The sequence below is a fragment of the Girardinichthys multiradiatus genome, chromosome 1, assembly GCF_021462225.1.
Source record: "Girardinichthys multiradiatus isolate DD_20200921_A chromosome 1, DD_fGirMul_XY1, whole genome shotgun sequence".
NCBI lineage: Eukaryota > Metazoa > Chordata > Actinopteri > Cyprinodontiformes > Goodeidae > Girardinichthys > Girardinichthys multiradiatus.
The window spans coordinates 49612529-49635489 of record NC_061794.1 but is presented as its reverse complement, the minus strand read 5'-3'; the positions used below and the strand labels follow the sequence as shown (position 1 = coordinate 49635489).

General features: G+C 41.1%; 1 protein-coding gene across 2 annotated transcripts in view; it reads right to left on the bottom strand.

Annotated features, from left to right (window-relative positions):
• Nucleotides 1-22961, bottom strand: part of plxna3 (plexin A3) — a 182819-nt gene that overhangs the window by 22170 nt on the left and 137688 nt on the right. For both annotated transcript variants that reach the window (XM_047360453.1, XM_047360380.1), the window contains exons 19-37: nt 17902-18072; nt 15931-16024; nt 15725-15844; nt 14812-14931; nt 14578-14721; nt 10194-10428; nt 9973-10115; nt 9724-9879; nt 9078-9178; nt 8922-8988; nt 8584-8730; nt 7540-7699; nt 7269-7372; nt 6610-6706; nt 4079-4156; nt 3766-3878; nt 2923-3092; nt 2628-2840; nt 1852-2002 (exon numbers count right to left, since the gene is read on the bottom strand). In XM_047360453.1, the coding sequence (XP_047216409.1) occupies nt 1852-2002; nt 2628-2840; nt 2923-3092; nt 3766-3878; nt 4079-4156; nt 6610-6706; nt 7269-7372; nt 7540-7699; nt 8584-8730; nt 8922-8988; nt 9078-9178; nt 9724-9879; nt 9973-10115; nt 10194-10428; nt 14578-14721; nt 14812-14931; nt 15725-15844; nt 15931-16024; nt 17902-18072 (2584 nt within the window). The remainder of the gene's footprint in view (nt 1-1851; nt 2003-2627; nt 2841-2922; nt 3093-3765; nt 3879-4078; nt 4157-6609; nt 6707-7268; nt 7373-7539; nt 7700-8583; nt 8731-8921; nt 8989-9077; nt 9179-9723; nt 9880-9972; nt 10116-10193; nt 10429-14577; nt 14722-14811; nt 14932-15724; nt 15845-15930; nt 16025-17901; nt 18073-22961) is intronic.

Below are 22961 nucleotides of genomic sequence, written 5' to 3'. Positions count from 1 at the left end.
TTTGAAGAGAGAGATCTTATGTTCAGTAAGCCACATTTAATTGTTTTATTTTTATTTTTAGTCTGAGTTGTGTTTATTTTTATGAGATTTTCCTGATTTCCTCCTTTTAAATTATTTTTTAATCTATTCAATTTTGGCCGTGGGCGAGACACTGTCTTAATAGGGTAATGGGTGGGTAGCAGTACAGAAGCTGCAGAGAGGAGTGTTAAACTACAACCCTGCTTCCTGGTCTGAACCCTGGGTTGTCAGAGGTTTGGAGAACTAATAAATTCGGCCAGATTCCTAGAAAGAAGAGCTGCTCCATCCAAAGTGGGATGGATGCCGTCTCTCCAGATCAGACCAGGTTTTCCCCAAACTCTTCTGTACCAGCTTTGTGTCTCCTCAGGACAATAAACAATTAGCAGATCTGAGTCACCTGGAAGAAACTAAGGTTAGAGGTCGGAGTCATATAACAGACCAATTTCACTGAGTACCTCAAAAACCACAAAACCTTAAAACAGGTCATAAGATACATGATGAGCTGGTGACAGCATGCACAGAACAGGAAGTCCATGCTTTTATGAACAACGCCAAGCTGGTAACAACCATAAAGAGCATTACTGGGAGCAGTCGGGACACTGGAACAGTGTTTATCAACCTTCTGACATCATCAATACAGCATTGAATTTGGGATTAATAAAGTATTTTTGAATTGAATTGAACAGATTTAGCCCCAGATAAAACCCTCAGTTAAAGGAGCTATTAAAGCTGAATCTTTTATTATAGATCATCAACCAACATTACACCTAGGATTTATTTCAAAATGTTTCACAGAACCTTAAGGGTTTTAAAATCCCCACTGGTACAAAGATCACAAGTCCAGTTTAATGCTCACAATAATTCAGAAAGTTTAGAGTCATCCATGTTTTAATTTCTGAGACACCTGAGCTGTTAATGACAATATGAGTCATTAGGCTTGAAAAGCATTTTTCAGGGTTACCTCATTTTCCTGCCAGCTCTTTAAGATTCTCAACATTTGAGTTACTTACCTTGAAAATATTTCCCCGGTAGTTTGGTGAAATCATCAGTAAATTCCACGATGCTGTTTTCTAAAATAATTTAGATTGGTACCATTTAAAGAACCAGGACAGATTCTGTCTAGCCCAACTTTTTTAGGCAAGTACAGCAGACCCAATTTGGCACTCACTGGTCCAGTTTAAAAGCCTGCTTTAAAGTGGTCTAAATACCAAAAACGAACCTTTTTTATTATTCATTTGAGTGAACTCTGATCTGTAGGTTCTCAGTCAGGGACTCAAATATTAAATTACTGAATGCTGGAACATTAATGTTGAGGCATAGTAAAGAAAACATAAAGGACAGCTGAGACCGGACAGCTAACCGGTTTAATTATATAAATTGTTAATTTTTATCTTTTAAAAACTTGAAGAATAGTTTTGGAACCAGAACCAGACAAAGATTAAAAGATGACTGTAAAGAACCCCTGATTTGTCCCGTGGATAAAACCCAAATGAAGCCTAGAGGGGAGACCCAAGTAAATGACCCTGAGGACCTGCACTTGAAGAAGAGGCTAGAAAAGAAAAAGATTCTCTCAGACATGAAAGTTGTTCCTGCTGTTGGCAACAGATCAGGATCTTCTTCTGATGATTTGGTAGGAAAACATTATCATTAAGATTTTTGAAGTCGAGTTTAGAGCTAAACAGACTGACACAGTCTAAATGTATATTTCAATACATTGCAATAAGTGAGTGAGTACCAAACTGAGGTAGTTTTCTGGGAAACTAATATGATGATGTGGCAGAACTGCAGGAGGTTGACTGAACAGCTTCCAAACTTTAGACCAAGCAGCCTCACCTCTTCCTTGTACTTGTTGATGTAGAAGTAGAGCTCATTGAGCGCGCTTAGTGTGTTGAACTCGTTGCCATGGAGGCGGGACTGCTCCACCAGGTAGGCGTCCATGTCCTGGTCACTGATGCTGGGCATCTTCGAGATGTCCCTGTAGTACCTTCATGACACAAACAGCAACGTCAGACAGATGACTTTATCTGCGGTTAATGCTTTATGATCTGTTTGTAACTGATGTACCAGCTTCTGGTCCTAAACTAAAGAAAGTCTGTATCTGTTCTATCTTAATGGTATTTTATATTTCCCTGACAAAATCTGCCACTATATGATGAAAACTTGAATATGACCATAAACATTTGAAAGTTTGTGGACTAATTTTAAAGATGGTTCTACTAAAACGTCTGATTTAAAACTGTAAATGTGTCAAAATTAGTAACATTATACAATAATACCTACAAAAATCCAACAAATGTGGGAATATTTGCGGGTTTCTCTTATTAGTCAAATACTGTTTGAAATTATACATCAAAAAACCGCTGAAACACGTTTCAGACTAAAGCTGTATGGAGATGATGTTGTTGTTTATCAATAAAACATAAACGGATATCATAATTAAATCAAATCTCATCTGCCACTAATGGGGAAAACTATCTGTAAAGTGTTTCATCTAATGCTTTTAAAGTTTGGCATAAAAGCTGTGATACATTAAAATTCTAGATTTGGAACCTTGACTTTAAAAAGGGAAATCCTGGAGTAAATTAGTAATTAGCTAACTGGTTTTCTACCTCTCAACCCAGCTCTTGTAGTTGGGGATGTCTTTAGCGTAGAGCAGCTTGTTGGATGGTGAGTCTTTGCCGAGCCGATGTTCAGATGTTGAGCAGGAGTCCATGAAGGTCTGCGCCACCACTGACAGGCAGGCATCCGTGATGCTGCTCTTATGGATGTCGAACACAAACTGAGGATTCTTAATGACGTTCACCCAGAACCTGAGAGGAAGGCTGCAGACCATACAGATGGGATTTACTCACATAGGTCTAGGGAAGGTATCCAGGGAGTAAATTCATGGGATTTGTGGCTCACCAGTTGCTTTTCCAGGTGTGCCGGACGTCTGGGTCAGTGATTGACCGTTTGTCGGCCTGCTCGTCCAAAAAGTCGAACATGTATTTAATCGCCAGCGGGAGCGCAGAGCCACGATGGGCGGTGCTGAACACAGTCTCAAAAAGGTCATCTACAAACTTCTGCAGTGTCCCCTGGTGGTGGAAGGACAATGTACAGGCATGAATTGAAATGTGTCAGAACAATAAAAAAACATCTTAAATCAAAAGTAGATTTTAAATCAAACTGACCACACAAAAATATGAACGTAAATAAAAACAAGTTTTCTGTAATCTGATATTTATTCTGTTATGGCAGCTTTTTAGGTAAACGTCTGTTAGACTCTGATCATCTGAAAACTAGAAGAAAAACAATCTGTTCCTTTAAATAAAAACAGGAATCCTAAGCTAAATAAGAGTAGAACTTACAAATTAAAAATAGATGAAAGCATCTACAACTTGGGGACTTTTTATTCAAAATTAAATAAATAAATAAATACTGCTATTGATAAATTATTAATAAATATTCCATGAAATAAAATTGCATTATGAAATAAATAAATAAATCTTTAATTAAATTAAATAAATCTTGAAATGAATTAAATAAAATAAGATGAACATTTCTTTTAACATAATTATTTTGTTTTATTTCATGGAATATTTATTAATAATTTATCAATAGCAGTATTTATTTAATTTTGAATAAAACGGCTCTCCAAAAGAGACCTATCCAGAGAACAAGTAAAGACAACCGTCTGAACTAAGACTGTTCTCTTCTTGGGTTTTTTGTCTGAATCAGACTGTCTCTGAGATGCCACCAAGGTGTTACCTTGGTGGCCAGCAGTCTGGTCAGGTAGATCTCAGAGACCATCTTGCTGCCCCGGTCTCCTTCTCTCTGGTCACTGTGCTCGTGATTCTTCACCAGGTGCCACAGTTTAGTTCCTGCAAAACACACAATGATGGAGCTTCAGCGGTCGTCAAGCAAAAATACTGAGTGGACCTTGAACCTCCAGGAGCCCTCTGGTTCTCCAGTTAGGAGCAAAATTACTGATGAGGTCCCACATTTTCAGTTTTTGAATAATGAAATGCCAATTGGGAATTTGAAGAACATCATGACAGTATACTATGGGCTTCTATGGTACCTGTCTCCTGGTCTGGAGTGATCATTGGAGCTCTGGATCTTAGGCTGTCAGGACTGCTGGACGTCCGCAGTAAGGACTCTGATGGGACAAACAGATGAGAACCAAGACATTTATGGTGTACATATACTGACAAACAGAAATTTTGGCAAATATGACTTAGGTAATTATACCATGAGGCTAATGATCAATCTGTTTCAGATTGACCTGAGCCAACCAAGCATGCTAATGCTATCATTAGCATGTTAACAACAGTGGTTTTAGTCTAAATAATGCATACAAGTAAAAGTGTGCTTTGCCCTGCAAAATAATTCTCTAAACATCTCAGCTGATAAATATGGAAACTCAAATCACATTGAAAATAGTTGCTAGAAAAAAATTGAATGTCAAAATTATAATATGTATAAACTACTGAATAATAAGTTACAACTCTAAAACTTGTTCCTTGGAGGAAGTTATTTCACAACTTTTCATGGGAAATATATTTATATTGTTTGTATTTTAAATTAATATTTTTGGGATGAAAATAAACCCTGTCAAACTGTTTGTCAGGGATCCCAGAGACAGAGAATAATTATTTTATTTGAAAGTTTCTCAGTCTCAGTCTCTTAAATTAAGCAACACAAAAACCAGCACATTTGTTTGCAAAAGCAAAATTGACCTAATCCTCCCATTGAAAAACAATTACATATATATCTATATAGATATATAGATATATATGTCTATTTTTTCGGCAGATGTGAAAAATACTGTAAACAAAGAATGCTTTCAGAAATGGAAGTATTAATCATTTATTTTCATCAATCAACAAAATGCAGTGAATGAACAAAAGAGAAATCTAATTTTTGGTGTGACCACACTTTCCTTCAGAACAGCATCAGTTCTTCTAGGTAGACTTGGACGCACTTTCAGGATGTCCACAAATGAGATATGTATGTAATGTATGTAAAAATGCATGTATGTATATTAACTTTGAATTTTGAACTTAACTTTGCAACTCATGTCTCTTTACTATTTCTATTTTTTTTATTTTATGGATTGCTCGAGGACATCTCCTGGGTAGAGACCACTGCTGACTGCTGGTCGGATCACAATGGGTCCTACCTGGGGATGACAGCACACTGGCTTGACCCCTTGACCCACACAAGACAGCACGTTGTCACGGGCTGCTGTCGGATCAGGGGACAGCACACTTTTGATGTTTTTGCCCAGGCCATGGTGGACATTCATTAAAAGTACCATCTGCAACACAAGGTGACCAGGACCACAACGCACAACGGCTCAAACTTTGTAATGGCATATGTGCAGTTTGGTACAGATCCTGAACTGCTGCTGTGGAAGCATTTTGTGTGGTTTGGGTGTGTCTCAGGCAGACTCCTAAACTGCCAGACATCCCTAAAGCTGCTTCTGCTGATTCAGATGTGGAGGAAATGGAGGATGTGGACCAGGACATGAATCCTGAGGCTGGGGATGTGGAGAACATTGGGTACATCTCTGTTGGAGTTTTGAAAAGCTTTCAAAAGAAAACATTTTTGATACAATTAATTGCATTATTATTTGTTTTCACATTGACTGTGTTACATATGATAGAAAAGAATAGCGTTTATTTATCCCACACAAGGGAAAACTCTTGATACCGCAGCAATCAAACACAGTGAAAAACTGTATCCAGAAACATGGGAAAACACGGGAATTTCTGAAAGGACAATACAAATGTTTAAAAGCACGTACAGGAAAAACGGACGCTTCTACGCAGCAACGATGAAACTGATTTTTATACATATACTTCACATTTATGTATAATATTGATATTTCAGCAGTAAGTAACCCAAAAACGCCATGATTTATTGGATGTTTGTTGAAGAGTCTGATGGTGGAAAGGAGCTCCAGAAACACTGGGTTCCAGGCTTCCAGCCCACACTCACACTGTTCTTTTTAAATGATGGGCACAGAGGGATAGAATATTCTAAATTGCTTGCACCGCTGGATAAATCTTTAGGTGATTAATCCGGAATTAAAACAACTATTCCCTCAAACATGCAGCGCTGCATGCGTATGTCATGAAGCTTCTCGTCTGAAGACATGAGATGCTGACTGAGTGACAGCCGTCGTTGCGGCTAGCGGTCAGGCTTAGCTATCGCAATTTTTCCTGTCTGTTCTGCAGTTTAGTGTGGAACGCCACAGTCCTAAAAACTAAATAAATAAAACATGAAATCCATGTGAATGAACAACAAAAATATTTACAGTGACAATGAAATTGTGAAATAAAAGAATGTATATAAAATTCCCAACTCATTATTATAAAAACTATTAAATTCTCTTTTAAAAATGTGCTTAATAATATAAAAACATTTTATACATGACATTTTTTCCCAATAAAATAAATTATTACTGAGGCAACTGCAGTAGTTTTTATTTTAAAAGCCTGGGCTCCTGGCAGGGACAACCCATCAGGTTCTGATCCAGCCACGCACACCTTGTTGGTAAATCAGAAGCACACTCAGTGAAACAGAGGAAAATAAGGTACAGCTTACCGTATCTGCTCAGGGATCTGGTGAAGGTAAAGGAATTGGCGATGTTGTAGGCAGAAACCTGCTTCTGGACCAGCGCCACCAGCGAGCCATCTGTTACCTGGCAACGCACAGCCACACATCAATCAGTCGGCGGGCTAATTGTCCTCTCAATCAGTCGATTGTTATCCTGTCAACAATCTTGATACACAGTGAGCGAGTCACTGCAAGTCTGAAGAACCGGGCCTGATTTGGAGCTCTGTGTGAGAGCGAGGCAGCACGGTCCGCCTGACGTTTTAATTCAGAGGAGGGAATGTTTTCTGTCTGCATTCAGACCTGCTGTTATTATCAGTATAATTATTATGCTCTAACTGCGACCCACTCTGATTATCCCTTCAGTCCTGCTGCTTCCGGATTTAAGCTGTAATGAACAACCAGGATGAAAAGTACAAACATCCTGTTTTGATGCTAAAGTTTTAGGAGTGAGGAAATAAAAAACCATCACAGTAAAGTCCGTCCAACCTCAGATCAGCAACATATGCTTTACCAGACTGTCACTATTTACCAAACAGAACCTCATCCTTCCTGCTTCCAACAGAATTAGGAGCATCAGAAACATCTGACAGGGTTTAAGGTCTCTGCAGCTGAGACCTGCTCCTGGTTTACTCAGAAAGGTTCTGTACCTGGTAGTGAGCCAGCGTGTTCAGCCTCTTCCAGTCGCTCTCGATCTTTGTCGTCACATCTTCGTCCTGCAGGATGATTCGGGTCAGTCGACCTTGTCGCCACTCTGAGAACACAACACAGACACAAAACCTTTGTCTTCTGTTGTTTCATAGCTTCCTGACAACATGAACGGGTCAGAAACTCATGACAACCACATCCAGAACCCTCCTGTGTGGCGTAAAACAGCTACTGTAACATGGGATCATGTGATCATTGGGTGTGAGCAGATACCGAGGTCCATGTCGTCGGCCTGAGGTCGCTGAGAGAACGGGATTCCTTTGTAAACGGCGTCCAGTAGTTTATCTTTGACCTGGGTCACCGTGTCACAGTTCAGGACCTTCACTGGCACCTCGGTTCCGGCTTCGCCCTCTGGAGGGATGCACATCAGTGTCTGAAGGAGAGATGGAGACATCAGAGTGGAAATATGCTATGTTCCCGTGTGTTTTTTCCATTTCGGTGCTGTTCCAGAGCTATCTGCAGTAAATCTATTGTCCTGGTTCTGAATTACCCTCCTTACACCCTGAAAACCTTGAATTGGCAGACCAGTACCCGCCATAGGATCACTGGGAATGATGCAACAGAAACTGGGCTTTTGGGACCTGCTTCTGGATGTGGGGCGGCCCAGGACCGGGGGATGGACCAGCACCAAAAATAAGAAAAACCAACCTTTATTTTAGGAATATTTCCAGGTGTTTCCAAGATTTCATTCATTTCATTAATAAAAATGAATTAAAGTATTACAAAAAGTAAATAATTCTAAACATGCCAAAGATTTTAATTAATCTTAATTCAAATATTTATTGTAAAATGTTTAGAAAAACAATCAGATCAGTTTAAAAGACCCTTCCATCTGTTATGGATACTCAGCTGTCACCATGCCCCACCAAGGAGCCCAATATGCTGCCATAATAAACCAGCAGAACCTCAGTCTGATCCTTCTGTGCATGCTATTAATCTTTCAGGTCAAATCACACTCTAAAGCCAGAAGCTTCCTGAAGTCCTCACCAAGACCATCAACGCTGTGGCTGAGGTTGTAGCACAGTCTTTATCCAGAGGCCTTAAGGAAGCTAAATATAAAATCCTGTTTTTAGGTTCCACCGTCCTTTCAGGAAAAACCTGGACTGGATCAGAAACTGTTCCCAGTCCACAGGTGAGCCTAGCTTAGCATATGGGAAACTGTAGCCTGAGCCCTCCCTGCAGAGAACCATTGGGAACTACTTCTCAGGTAACAGCGTGGTGGAAGGATATGTTGTCCATGAATGAGTGAAGCTTTACCAGCTGTTTGTAGTCGATCTGCTGCCGGATGAGTTTGTCTTCGCTCAGAGAGTACCGAGCCTCTCCTGTGATGGCGTCAATCGGACCTTTCTCCATCTGCTGCTTTATGGCGCAGTACAGCATGAAGAGAGGCTCACCTGCACACTCCTGCGGAGGTGGGAGGATTAGGAGGGAGGGGCATTAGCAGGCTGAGCTTTAAAATTCATCAGCCACCACATTTCCTCGGTTTCTCCTTCGAATAAATACAGCTATGCTGAGATCTGATTGGTCGGTTGGACTCCTAAGTAGAAACTTCAGGAGGAAAAAAGGACAGGTGAAGCAAGGAGAACATGGCGTACCTTAAGGAATCGATGCAGCAGGAAGGTAAACCAGTTGGTCAGCATCTTCTCAGCAACAGACTCAGTTCTAAACAGACACAGGTCAAAGGTCAGGCATGGATTTACTCAATGAGATAGGGTTGTATCAGTCAAAATATTCCAAGTGATAGAATGGACCTCCTGAGCAGCAGTTTGGGATGGTTTCTGTTCTCCAAGTTCTTCTCGATCAGATCGGCCAGCAGCTGCTTCAACACCACTGTAGCGTATTCCATCCGGCCCTGAGGAGATACAGAGACTCAAGACCTGTCTGTGAACAGCAAAGGCCTTTTTTCAGTCAGGCATCAGGCTTTGGGTGATACGATGGTTTGATTACCATCCTATAATCCTACCATCTTCCATCAAACCTCTCTGTGTATGATCCAAAGAAAAGCTCTAAAAGACATCTCAGAAACTTGATCCAGACCACTTTAGAAGATAAAAACAATGTCTGGATCACAGGAAGGAACACATGAAGAACTGGGGACCGGGATCAGGAATTTGGGACTAAATTATGTGTGGTGTCCCTCAAGGTTCTGTGCTTGGTCATTTGTGGTTGAGTTTCTATATTAAAGACGTTCCTGGACCTACACTGCATTCCGACATACTAAACATAAAACAAAGAACAGATTAGAGGTTTCCCATCAAACTCTCAGTTATTAACAGTCGTTAGATGAGATAAAGATCATTCATACTAAGCTTTTAAAAGTTGTTAACATTTGCTGATGTGTAAAAACCACAGAACCTGTGTCTGCTTTTCTCAGAGTCTGAACCCTCAGGTTCTTACCTGCAGAGCAGCCATCAGCAACGAGGCAACGTTCCCTCGGTCCCTCATGGAGAACGACCTCTGAGCTTCCAGGGTATGGATGAAGGTGAGCAGGAACATCTTGTTGTTCAGCAGCTGGCTGAAGAGACGTAGAGCTTTCTCCACATTAGCAGGAGACTGCAGGGATAAAGGAGCGTTGAGTTCCCAGAGAAGGCCTCAGGATAGACTGACAGGTGACTTCAGAGTTTGTTTGTGCTCAGTCATACGTACATCAAGCTCTTTGAGGACAGGGTGCTCCTCTATCCCAGGAAACATGACTCTCATGGTATAGGTCCGGTACTCCAGGAAAGGAATCTTTACTCCGTCCATGTCATTGGTCAGCTCTTGGATGTCAGTCTGCAGCTCTGCGAAAGCTGCAAGGTGGAAAGACCACGGTCAGACTTATCATGAATAAACCAAGGAAGGAAGGAAGGAATAAAGGATGCACGCACCCTCTTTGCACTCTAGCGCCACCCGGCTTTCCAAGTTGTCCATCTGCAGCTGCAGGCGTTTCAGCGTCCTGTCAGCGTCTCGAGTTTTCCTCTTATAAGCGATCAGCACGGCGATGATGGCGATGAGCAGAACGCCTCCGCCTGCTCCGATCCCGATGATGGCGGGCAGGGTTAGGGTGTTGTCAGAGTAAATATGAAGAATACCTGGATAGTACTCCAGACCACCCACCTGGATCTAAAGGAGAGACAGGTGGACAGGTGGGCTCACCGCCATTTCTCCATCCGGACGTATTTATACTGTCACTGCTTGTGAAGGACAAAGGTTTTTTCTTTGAATTGATGGAATAAAATTTAGGCGGATTTTAAGAGATTTAGTTGATTTTAAGGAATAAAATACATTTTGAAAAAAAATATTTTAAATATATTTTTGTACAGAAAACATAATCTAAACAAAACAATCACGCCTATAATAAAAATATAAAAATATAGCTTATTATTACTAATATCTACTTTTCTAAGAATATTATTTATCTATATTTTAGTTTATTTACATATATGTATTAAAAATATGTATGTATGTTTGTTTCTATGTATGTATTATTATTATTATTTTAATAAACAATAATTCATCCTAATAGCCACATAGCTGAAGAAATAATTTTGTCATTTGATATAATTACAATTTAACACCTGAATAATAATGCACTAGTTAAACAAATTCTCTATTTATTCTTTTATTAAATTTTCTTTAGGTTAAAATACATTTGTTTTATTTTGAATATAGAAATCTATTGTCAAAATAAGGTGAGATCTTTCCATATAATCCACGCAACATTTAGTAACTCCATAAAAACTACAATAAATATCCTTATATCCTTATGTGTAATCCATGCAATAATTATTAAAACACACAGTTGAAGCAGTGAGGAGTGAAACAAACATGTTCTTATATTCTGGAGCTGAGAGACTGGAGAGGCCTGTGTGGAGCCACATGTTATCTGTCTTATCTGTTGCAAAAATATAAACATGTATATCCAAAGAAATGATGTATGATCATTTTATATTCTTTCACATGTATTAAATAAAATTAGTAATCTTTGATTAACAAGTTAAAATATGTATGATTGAAATGTGGTTAAGAACTGAGAATTAGAGGAAAAAACATTAAGGTTTGACATTCTCAATCAGCTATATATGAAATAAATATAACATTAATCATTTGTAAAGCATGAATAAAAAGAATGAAGTGATGGTTTTGTAACTGTGTTTTAAAGTGAATGCTGAAAGCTGAAGAATGAAATGTGTAAAACTGTGTAAAGTTTAAAACTGAGCAGATTAGGGAGAGAACTGGAGGATGACTGGGAATGACGAGAGCCAGCTGCATGCTGACAGCGATGGGAGGATGTGACTACAGACCAGCGTGGCTATTTTTGGCATCTCCAAGGCTGAGAAGCAGAATCAGTAGGTCACAATGACCATGACTAAAGTATTGAGCAATAATCAAGAAGCTGAGCTGAATAGGTTGCGCAATAACTAAGAAACCTAATAAGGGCCTGACCGGTGAAAGCATCAAGCGCTATAAAAACAATGATGAGAGCAGAAACGGGGTTGTTTCCTCGCAGAAGACCAGCGAACAAGATCTGATGGAGAAAAGAAGCTTAGATGGAAAAGGAACAGAGACACAGCCCCACTGATCAACTGCATTAATAAGAGGATCAACCCGTGAGCCCAGAAAGGACTGTTCCTCAAGATTAAGAATCTGATTTCATCTAAAGCCTTTTTATCCAGACAACAGAAGTGAACTTGATCGGTGAACAGCTGATTGCTCCAAGTTTCAGGCTTCTGGAAGTCCTAAATCAACCTCATTTATGTCTCCGTGTTTCCTTCAACTCTTCAGCCTCTAGAAACTACTGTCTTCAGAGACAAATAACAAAGATCCTGTTTAACCATCAAAGTCTGGAGTATCAGTTCCTGCCACTTAAAGGAAGAAAACTGAAGATTAAGTCGTATTCCCTTCAAGAAACCACTCGTTGTTACCAGAAGAAACATCTCCATCAGGTGGATGGTTGAGCCTCCGTCTTCAAAGCCTCTCCAAACTCACTAGTTTCAGCATCAGAGAAAGACAGGTTGAGTTGATTGATTCATTTCTATTATTTAAATGATTTTGTGTTGCCTAATTGAAGCTGTTATTGACCCCTGCTAAAGCGTTACTAATTAAAGAAAGCATATAAAATTCTAGTTAAATCGTGGACATTCAATTATTTGAGTCACCGTATTTTTTTGTTTTTTCATTGGTGGTAAAAAGTCTTGTTGCCTGGTTCTAAGATATTTTAGGAGGTTTTTATAGGTTGCCTTAGTCAAGTTTGTTAAAACAGCGCCTTAGGGCTCATGCTGAGCCACTAAAATTAACCTAGCCCATATACCAAGAGCCTGTTGTAAAATTAGGGAATGAGCAGCCGTGAACAAAAGTGACTGTTGAAGGTGTGGATGACTGCGAGAGGCTACTCAGTCATCCAGACCTCCAGTTGAAGAAGGGCGAGACTTTTGGATGAAGGCTGTCAGAGGCTAGGCGAGTCATTTCCCGACACCAGCTTAAACAGAACTTTCAGTAAACCTGCTTAGTAAGACCTTTCAGGTTTAGGGAAGTCTGGACCTGTTAGATGGAGAGCTGGATTGAACAATCCCTTTAGACATGGGGAAGTAGGAGGGAGGGGTTAGCTCATCGGACAATGAAACTATGTAATAAATAACAGCCTTAAATAAAAGCTTGAAGGAGTTTTCTATGAAGCTCCTGCTGATGTTCAGGTGTGCTGTGTTTTATCTCTGGTCCTTGTGGCATTAATGTTTCATTAAAGCATTTCCTCTTCGCAGCGTTTAAATATCGATTGAACCGCTGAAAGCCGTTTGAACAAACCAGTGAATTAATGATGATGTTTAATAATCAGTCATGTTAATAATGTATCTGATCCTGATCACTACTGTGATTTCATGTGAAACGTATCTCTGTCTGTGAGGACTCAACAGAAAGGTCCTCATGTATGTATCTTTTTATATGTATCTACGTATCTTTATTGCATCCCGTCAACTCTGCAGAGGATCTCCTTTTAAAATCATTCAGATTATTTTGCTTTCTTCTGGTTGTTATTTGAGTGTTTGTGTTCACTGACTAATGTTGGCCTCTGTGTTACGGCTTCATTTGTCCTCTGAAGTGATGCAAACATAAATCTGTGTGGGTTTGTGTGTAATGTGTGATATCACAGCAATTAGCCTTGGCTCCCTGTGGCTAAACTTAATGACTTTCACCTTTACAACTTCCTCCTCCTCCTCCTCCATGCTCTGCAAACTGACGTTTCTGTCCCTGTCAACCAGTCTGGAGCTGGACCTGAAGAGGTCTGGCTTGATGAGCTTCTGTGGTTTGACATGACCCTGCTCATCACCTCACACACAGTAAAATATGCCAACCTCAGCTGTTTTGCTTTTAGTCAGCAGATTTTTAAGGAACCCTATAAAAATTATTCCAGGATAAACAAAAAATCCTTTTAATAAAAACCTATGATGACAAATATATTTGGGAGTTTTGATTCATCACAGCAGCTGGATTGTTGACACCACTGTTAATATGTTAATTCAGGATCCTTTTCCTCTGCATCTCTACATCTTGACTTTCTAGGTGACCCATGTTCATTGGACCTGCTTTATACACCTGTAAGAGATTCAGTGCTTCTGTTGTCATTGTGCAGCTGTGTTGAAAATGTCTTATTAGCGTGCAAATTTTTTATGAGAAGTATTCAGCTGCGGGTACCATTTCCTGGTATTCCAGGATGAATCCAGATTGAAATACTGTGTTTATAAATCCTGGATCCAAGGCCGAGTTGAACTTTATAAACCCTGAACACTGATGATGATAGACAGACAGAGTTCATGGATTCAGATGTCTGTCAATCTTTACTGGAAAATCCCTGCGGCTTAATATCCTTTTTATGTATATTTAATGTTTTTCTTGTCATAAATATGAATATGAAGGTTTAATTTTTTGTTTGATTACTATTCTTATTTGTATTACATCATTCTTCGTCTGCTGACATGTCTAGTTTACATGTTTGAATAAAGATTTCATTCATTCCTTTCAGTGCTTCAGACTGCAGCGGGTTTGTGTTACCGCGGGGCTGTTAGCGTGATGGATCTTGGTTTTGTTTGTCTGTTTATGGAGGTTTTTGGCTCCGTCTTGTTAACCGGGGACTTGTCTCCACTCAGGGCAGGAGTGGAGTCCTGGTCCCTTGATAACTTTTTATCTAACTTCTCCAGCCTCCTCATGTTGTTTGCTGTGATTCAATCGAAGGAAGATGTTCCTCATACATACAGAACCAGGCAAACTCATGCTCACCACGACTCGCTGTTCTCCGGTCAGATCCGGAGAATCACAGAGCAGCTGGTTCTCAGAGACGGTCAGCAGGCAGGGAGACTCTCCAATTAGGACCGTGTAGTTCAGGCGGTTGTTTCCAGGAGCTGGAGGGATCAGGTTTTTGCCCTGAAGCACAGAACGCACACCTGTTAGGCCAGCTCAGGTAAGAAACATCTTCATCCCAACTCATCGCATCACTTCCTGTGAATCTCTCACCTTTAGGATGATCGGGGAGCCTGGCTTCACCTCTAGGATCCCAGATGTTCCGAGCAGATCGAAGGTGGGGTTTGGGTAGTGGGTGAAAGGGGTAGAGTTTAGGACAAGCAGTGAAGAGACCTGCACAGGTGGAGAAATATCAAACAGGTTCAATTTCACATTTTAAAGAGAAGTGAACTTAAATTCAGCAGCAGAACTTCATATCATAGAACATTTCTATAGATGCTGCTTTTTACACTGAACAGAAATGCAAATAAAAATGCTGGAAGTTTGCAAATTAGCAACATATTTTCTGCATTTGTCTCTTCATCCTAACTTCTGCGATTATCTCTGACATGCTGGATCTCAGAATCATGGTGACCCATTCCTGTAGATCATTTAGATGGTTTCTGTTTCTCCAGCTGCTTTTTCAAAACTGACCACAGGTTTTGATTGAAGTTAAGATCTAGGCATATTCCTGACCACGGGTCCAGCATATCAGGGTTCTGATAACCTTCAGCGATCCATCATGCTGGAAATACACAGATCATGACCAAATTGTTCTTAGATGTTTGCTGTTGGAGAACGTTTTGATCCCATCCCATATCCCTGGAAGAGCAGCAACAACCAGGATAGTTCTCTCTTCCAGTTCTCCATGTATTACTAAACCTTTAAAACATGATTAATCCCCTGCAGAACTATGTAACGGCAGTCAATGATGATGCATTTTATTTATGTGGTTGGTTCTGGTCCATTAGGAACCACCAGTTCATTCAAGGAACATAAGATGAATATTAGCCTATTTCTAATTATTTTGCAGATATTTATCAGGATACAATGTCCCTATCTTAAACAAATAAACTCAAAACTTGGCTGAGTCAGAATCATTTCTGATGCAGAATCTCCTCAGAACCTTTCTGTGGCTGAGTATTACCTGGTCAAAGATGAAGCCAAACTCATCAGGTCGCAGCGCCCCGTCTGGTGGGTTCGGTTTGTTGTAGATAAGCCCAGGAGCCAAACATGTCATGGTGCTGTCGTTGACCACCGTGCAGTACTGGAGAGGCGGGGAAAGTTGTGATGAAGAGGAGGGATGAAACAACGATGAAGCAGGGAACCAGTGGGAGATAAAACAGCTCTTACATTATTGGTCTCCACTCCTCCGTACTTGGCTCGGACTTTAGGCTCTTGGATGGTCTGAAGGTGGGTTCCTGTGACCGTTATTACTGTGCTGCCACTGAAGAAACAGACAGGATTCAGATGAATGCTTCTGATTAGTTGGGTGATGAGTCAGTTTGTGCGTTTGGATCTATTCTCCTCCTCACATATAAAGTCCTTAATGATCTAGCTCCATCATACATCAGAGATCTGATTGGTCCATATGTTCCTAACAGAGCACTTCGTTCTCAGACTGCAGGTTTACTGGTGGTTCCTAGAGTCTCTAGAAGTAGAATGGGAGGCAGATCCTTTAGTTATCAGGCTCCTCTCCTGTGGAACCAGCTCCCAGCTTTAGTCCGTGAGGCAGACACCCTGTCTACTTTTAAGGCTAGGCTTCAAACTTTCCTTTTTGATAAAGCTTATAGTTAGAGTGGCTTAGTTTATCCTGAGCTATCTCTGTAGTTATGCTGCTATAGGCTTAGGCTGCTGGAGGACATAATGACCACTTTCACCGTCTTCGCTACATTCTCATACTACTCTCCAATAATGCATTATTTGCTGTTATTTCAGCTTTTAACTTTATGTTCTCTCTTTTCTCTTCCTAGAAGCTACACCTGGCCTGACTCTGTGTCTACCTGTGACACCTTTCTGGAGGGGGGCATCGTCCAAGCTTCTGCTGGCAACAACTTAATGCTCACCTTCTACAGATGATCCACATGGCCCTGTCTTTCAGTGTTTAACCCTTTCTCTCTCCTAGACATAGCTACTGACTGAGCTTCTACTGTGACTAACTCTATGTTCTCTCTTTCAGACTCTAACCTTGAAAACTGGCTCAGAGTTTATCTGTTCTTTCTTTCTAGATGAAACGACTAAAGGAGCTACATCCATTAACATTTACTTTTCCTTCCCATAGAAAGTACTCCTGGATCAGTGCTTCTTTGTTCTCTTTGTGTCTCTGCTCTGTTCTCTCAAACCCTCAGTTGGTCGTGGCAGATGGCCGCTCACACTGAGCCTGGTTCTGGTTCTGCTGGAGGTTTCTTCCTGTTAAAAGGGAGTTTTTCCTCTCCACTGTCGCTACATGCATGCTCAGTATGAGGGATTGCTGCAAAGTCAACACCAGTGACTGTCCACTGTCTCTACATGTTCATCCAGGAGGAGTGAATGCTGCAAGTCACTGACTGGATGCAATCTGCTGGGTTTCCTTAGACAGAAAAACTTTTTATCCAATTTGAATAAATAACTGAATCTGACTGAACTGTTCAATGATTACGATTAATAGGAATGTATGAACCTGACTGTTGTGAAGAACCTTGAGACAACATGTGTTGTGAATTGGTGCTATATAAATAAACTGAATTGAATTGTGCTCTCTTTCATCCTCTAGACTTGAAAACTGGCTCAAAGTTTATCTGCTTAGCTGTCTTTCTCTCCTAGATGAAGCCACTAAAGGAGCTATAACCATTAATGTTTCATTTTTCTTCCCATAGAAAGTACTCCTGGATCAGTGCACTGAGCCTGGTTTTGGTTCTGTTAGAGATTTCTTGCCATTGAAAGGGAGTTCTCCTATCCGCTGTCGCTACATGGTTGATTATCAGGAAATGCTGAAAGTCAATGACTTGATGCAATTTTTCTACCAATTTGAATCCCATACAATCAAACGTAATTTTTAAAGCACTTAAAAACAAACACAAAGGCCAAAATGCTGCCCAGATAAAAAAAAAACTAAATATAGATAAGGTTTGAACAAATAAAATTCAAAATTAATAAAATATTTTGAACAATAAACTAAATTTCAATGCATTGTTTAATAACCAGAATCAAACTGGAATGAATGTGACTGACTTTGAATGTGTCTGTATGATTGGACTGAACGGATGATATATTTGTGCATATAAATTGAATGGTATAAAAATAAACTGTATTTAAAACTGAAATGAACCGATCTAATGAACTCACTTCAGGATGGTCCAGTTTGGCTCGATACTGGAGACAGTTGGGTCCTCAGTGTAGAGGTAAGTCACATCAGAGTTAGTCACCTCGGCCCTATCGATCATCAGATGTACGGGAGCGAGGCCAGTGCCAGACAAGGAGGCGGGAGTTATGCAGACTATCTCCCGATTGGTGCGTCTACAGAAGAAGAACGTTCTTATAAACCTTCTTTTACTTGCAAAGCAGGATCAACAACCAGGAGTTCCTCAGGGTTCCATGCAAGGCCCTCTGCTCTTCACTCTTTAACATAAATTGTCTTTGTGATATTTCCTTGAATGCTGAATTACATTTTTATGCAAATGACACAGTTTTCTACTGTTCCACTCTGTCAGTAATTAAACAATTAAAATTGTCCAGTCTCTCCCTTTGATGTTATATTAGTACCACATGGACATAAAACTGTCAGAACTGGTTACCTTTGGAAGGCCAAAGTCAGAATCAGAATCAGAATCAGAATCAGCTTTATTGCCAAGTTCGTACATACAAACAAGGAATTTGACTCCGGTACACTTTGCTCTTTGGTTTTATTTTTGCATTACAGAATAAACATATTTACAATGTACAATATACACATATATAATAAAAAGGTGCATTTGCAACATCTGTTGCTGTTGTTCTGTACTCTATTAAATGTTAATCAGAGAAACAGCCTGGAGGAAGAAACTGTCTCTGTGGCGGCTGGTTTTAGTAAACAGTGCTCTGTAGCGCCACCTGAAGGTAAAACTCTGAACAGTTTATGTGCAGGATGTGTGGGGTCTGCAGAGATTTGAGCAGCTCTTTTCTTGACCCTTGACCTGTATAAGTCCTGGATGGAGGGAAGGTCAGCTCTGATTATTCTCTCTGCAGTCCTGATTATTCGTTGCAGTCTGGACCTGTCCTGTTTGGTGGATGATCCAAACTAGACTGAGATGGATGAAGACAGGACAGATTGAATGATGGCAGTGGAGAAGATGACCAGCAGCTCCTGGGGAAGGTTGAACTTCTTGAGTTGCCTCAGGAAGTACAGTCTCTGCTGGGCCTTCTTTCAAACAGTGTCGATGTGTGAAGACCATCTCAGGTCCTCAGAGATGGTGGTTCCTAAGAACCTGACGTGGTCCACAGCTGCTACGGTGTTGTTGAGGATGGTGTATGGGGGTGGTGTTCTCTGAAGGTCCACCACCATTTCCACAGTCTTGAGTGGGTTCAGTTCAAGGTAGTTCTGACTACACCAGTGTACCAGCCGATCAACCTGCTGTCTGTATGCAGACTCATCACCATCCTGGATCAGTCCAATAACAGTGGTGTCATCTGCAAACTTCAGGAGTTTCACGGACGAGTCCGATGAGGTGCAGTCATTTGTGTACAGAGAGAAGAGGAGTGGGGATAGAACACACCCCTGGGGGGCACCAGTACTTATTGATCTGGATCGGGAGAAGATGCTCCCCAGTCTCACCTGCTGCTGTCGGTCCGTCAGGAAGCTGTTGATCCACTGACAGGTGGAGGCTGGGATGTTGAGCTGGGTGAGCTTCTGGTGGAGGATGTCTGGTATGATGGTGTTGAAGGTGGAGCTGAAGTCTACAAACAGGATCCTGGCGTACGTCCCTGGGTGGTCGAGGTGTTGCAGGATGAAGTGTAGACCTAAGTTAACAGCATCATCTGCTGACCTGTTTGCTCGGTAAGCAAACTGCAGGAGGTCCAGCAGGGGGCCTGTGATGTCTTTCAGGTGCTTCAACATCAGCCGCTCAAAGGATTTCATGACCACAGACGTCAGGACTACAGGCCTGTAGTCATTTAATCCTAGGATGGTGGGTTTCTTGGGAACCAGGATGATGGTGGATCGTTTGAGGCAGGAGGGGACCTCACATTTCTCCAGTGATTTGTTGAAGATCCTTGTGAAGATCGGAGCGAGTTGATGTGCGCAGGCTTTCAGGCATGATGGGGAGACGTTATCAGGTCCTCCAGCTTTCTTTGTTTTCATGCGCTGAAAGAGCCTGTTTACATCTTCCTCTGAGATCTTTAGTGCAGGTAGAGGATCTGAAGGTAGGGGGTTGGTTGTTTTATGGGAAGAACTTGTTCCTGAATGGGATGTAGAGGGGATGATTTGAGGTGTGAACGGCTTCTTGTCATGTCTGCAGTAGAAGCCATTCAGACGGTTGGCCAGGAGACGACTCTGTTCAGGATGAGTGGAGGGGCTCTTGTAGGCAGTCAGGTTTCTCAGACCAGTCCATACAGCTGAAGTGTCACCAGTAGAAAGGATGTTCTTCAGCTTCTCACTGTAGCTTCTCTTGGCTGCTTTGATCTCCTTTGTTAGTCTGTTCCTGGCCTGCCTGTACCGCGCCCAATCTCCACTGCTGTGAGCTTCTTCCTTTTCCCTGCGCAGATTCCTGAGGTGTGGAGTAAACCATGGCTTGTTGTTCCCAAAGGTGCAAAAGGTCTTGGTCTGCACACACATGTCCTCACAGAAACTGATGTATGATGTCACCACATCAGTTAGTTGGTTTAAGTCAGTGGCTGAAGATTCAAAAACAGTCCAGTCTGTGCATTCAAAGCAGGCCTGTAGCATCTGCTTTGATTCCTCAGTCCACTTCTTAACAGTGTGAACCTTGGGTTTGGAAGCTCTTAGTTTCTGTCTGTAGGTTGGGATGAGATGGATTAGATAATGATCTGAAAAACCCAGAGCAGCCCTGGTAACAGCATGATATGAGTCCTTTAAAGCTGTGTAACAATGGTCCAGTGTGTTTTTATCTCTGGTGGGACACTTAATATGCTGTCTGTATTTGGGGAGTTCATTTGAGAGGTTTGCTCTGTTAAAATCTCCCAGTATTATGATGAAAGAGTCCGTGTATTTTTTCTCCAGGTCTGTAATCATCTCAGCAAGATGTTTTTCAGCAGCAGAAGTTCAGCCATGCGGTGGAAAATATGAGCTGATTATAAACGAGGAAAACTCTCTCGGTGAAGTCAGTTTTAATGGAACAACAGAGGCGTTCATTCAGTCAGTGTAACTGTTGTTGAGGTTAATACTGCTTCTCGGTTGGTCACTTGCTTATGCTGAATATTAATTACTAGGTATTTTGTATTTCTTTAGATATTTCTTTGATTTTCTTTACTGCCAATGTGAGCAGGTCTCTTTCAATAAGAATTATTTTTATTCAAAGTGTTATTAAATATTTTATCAAATATATAATATGTACAATGCATTTTTCTTTAGTAAACACTGAATACCCCACCCAGTGAAAATGTAATTATTAAATACCAGTATTTAGAAAGAAAAATAAAACAAAAGCATTTATTTCACCTACCTTACTCTTCTGAAATTGATATTAGTGAGGGATCCATATATTTTAATTTGATCCACAACCATTTGCCAGATAGCAAAAAACTTGTAGGCACAGCCTCTCGTAGCATATCTTTTTTTCTGTCAAACTGTGTAAATAGTCAAAAAGGCACATTTTAATAGCTGGAGGGAACTTGTTTTTCTATTTAAGCAGAATCTGACTTCTAGCTAGCAGAATCAGAAATGAATGTCCTTTAAACATTAAAAATTCTTATAGTTTTGAATAAAGCCAAAACATGTGAGACAGCATGGTTGGCTCAACTTCACATCTATCACAGTGGGGATCTATGGTTTAAATTTTCCCAATTATACCTTAGACCAATGCAGTCTATGAACCGCTTTAAATTGAATCTCCGATGTCTTAGACTAAATGAAGACAAGTGATTATTTTTCAATGCAGATTCCCATACATGCTCAGAAAGTTCTGTAGCGATTTCCTCTTCCCACTGTCTTCGTGTGAGCCAGAAGTTTCATATCATAAGTTATATTTACACTATAGCTTTTACCAATGGCTCCTTTAGTGTATGGATTCAATTGTAGAACAGTATCAAGAAGTGACTCAGGTTGTAGTGAGGGTGACCAACAGAGGAAGGCTCAAAACTGCAAAGTTGAAGAAAACTAAAAAGGTGATAGTCTGGAATTTGGAATCTAGTTTTTACTTGCTGGGAAATTGCAAAATTGCCTTCAATATACGCATCTGTTAATACCCTAAGGCCTTTTAAAGACCAAGCAATAAAGGTGTCATCTGTAATAGATGGAGTAACCGTGATTTCTTGCCGTGGGAGCAGACATAGTGTTGAGTGAAAAATATCTCTAAGGGAGGGCCACCCTGTGGAGGTAGCTTGATTCATCCGCTTGTATCCGGGGTCTCGTTCTTTCAGTCATGACCCAAAGGTCATGCCAATAGATGAGGGTAGGAACGTAGACTGACAGGTAAATGAAGAGGTTCGGCTATCTGCTCAGCTCTCTTTTCACCACAGTGGACCAGTGCAGTGTCCACATTACTGCTGCAGCCGCACCAATCTGTCTGTCAATCTCCTGCTCCATTCTCACCTTACTTATGAACAAGACCCAGAGATACTTGAACTTCTCCACTTAAGGAAAGAACTCCCCTCCAACACAGAGAGGGCAAGCCTCTTTTTTCCAGTTGACAACCAAGGCCTCGGACTTGGAGGAGCTGATCTTCATCCCAGCCCCTTTGCACTCAGCAGCGAACCGCCCCAATGCATGCTGTAGGTCTTGGCTAGAGGGAGCCAGTAGGACCACGTCATCAACAAAAAGGAGAGACCAAATCCACTGGTCCCCAAACCAGATTCACTCCGGCCCTTGGCTGTGCCTAGAAATCCTGTTCATAAAAGTTATGAACAGGAACGGTGAGAAAGGGCAGCCTTGCTAGACTCCAACATGCAACGGGAACAGGTCCGACTTAGTGCCGGCAATGCAAATCAAACTCCTGCTCTACTTTTACAGAGACCGGACGGCCCCTAATAAACGGCCTTGGACTCTGCACTCCTAAAGTGCCCCCCACAGTGCACCACGAGGAACACGATCAAATGCCTTCTCTAAGTCCACAAAGCACATGTGGACCGCTTAAGCAAACTCCCATGGACACTCGAAGGACGAAAACCTGACTGCTGCTCATGAAGCCGAGCTTCAACCATCTGCCACCATCAGGCATATGCCTGCCCAGGGAGGCTGAGGAGTGCAATACCCC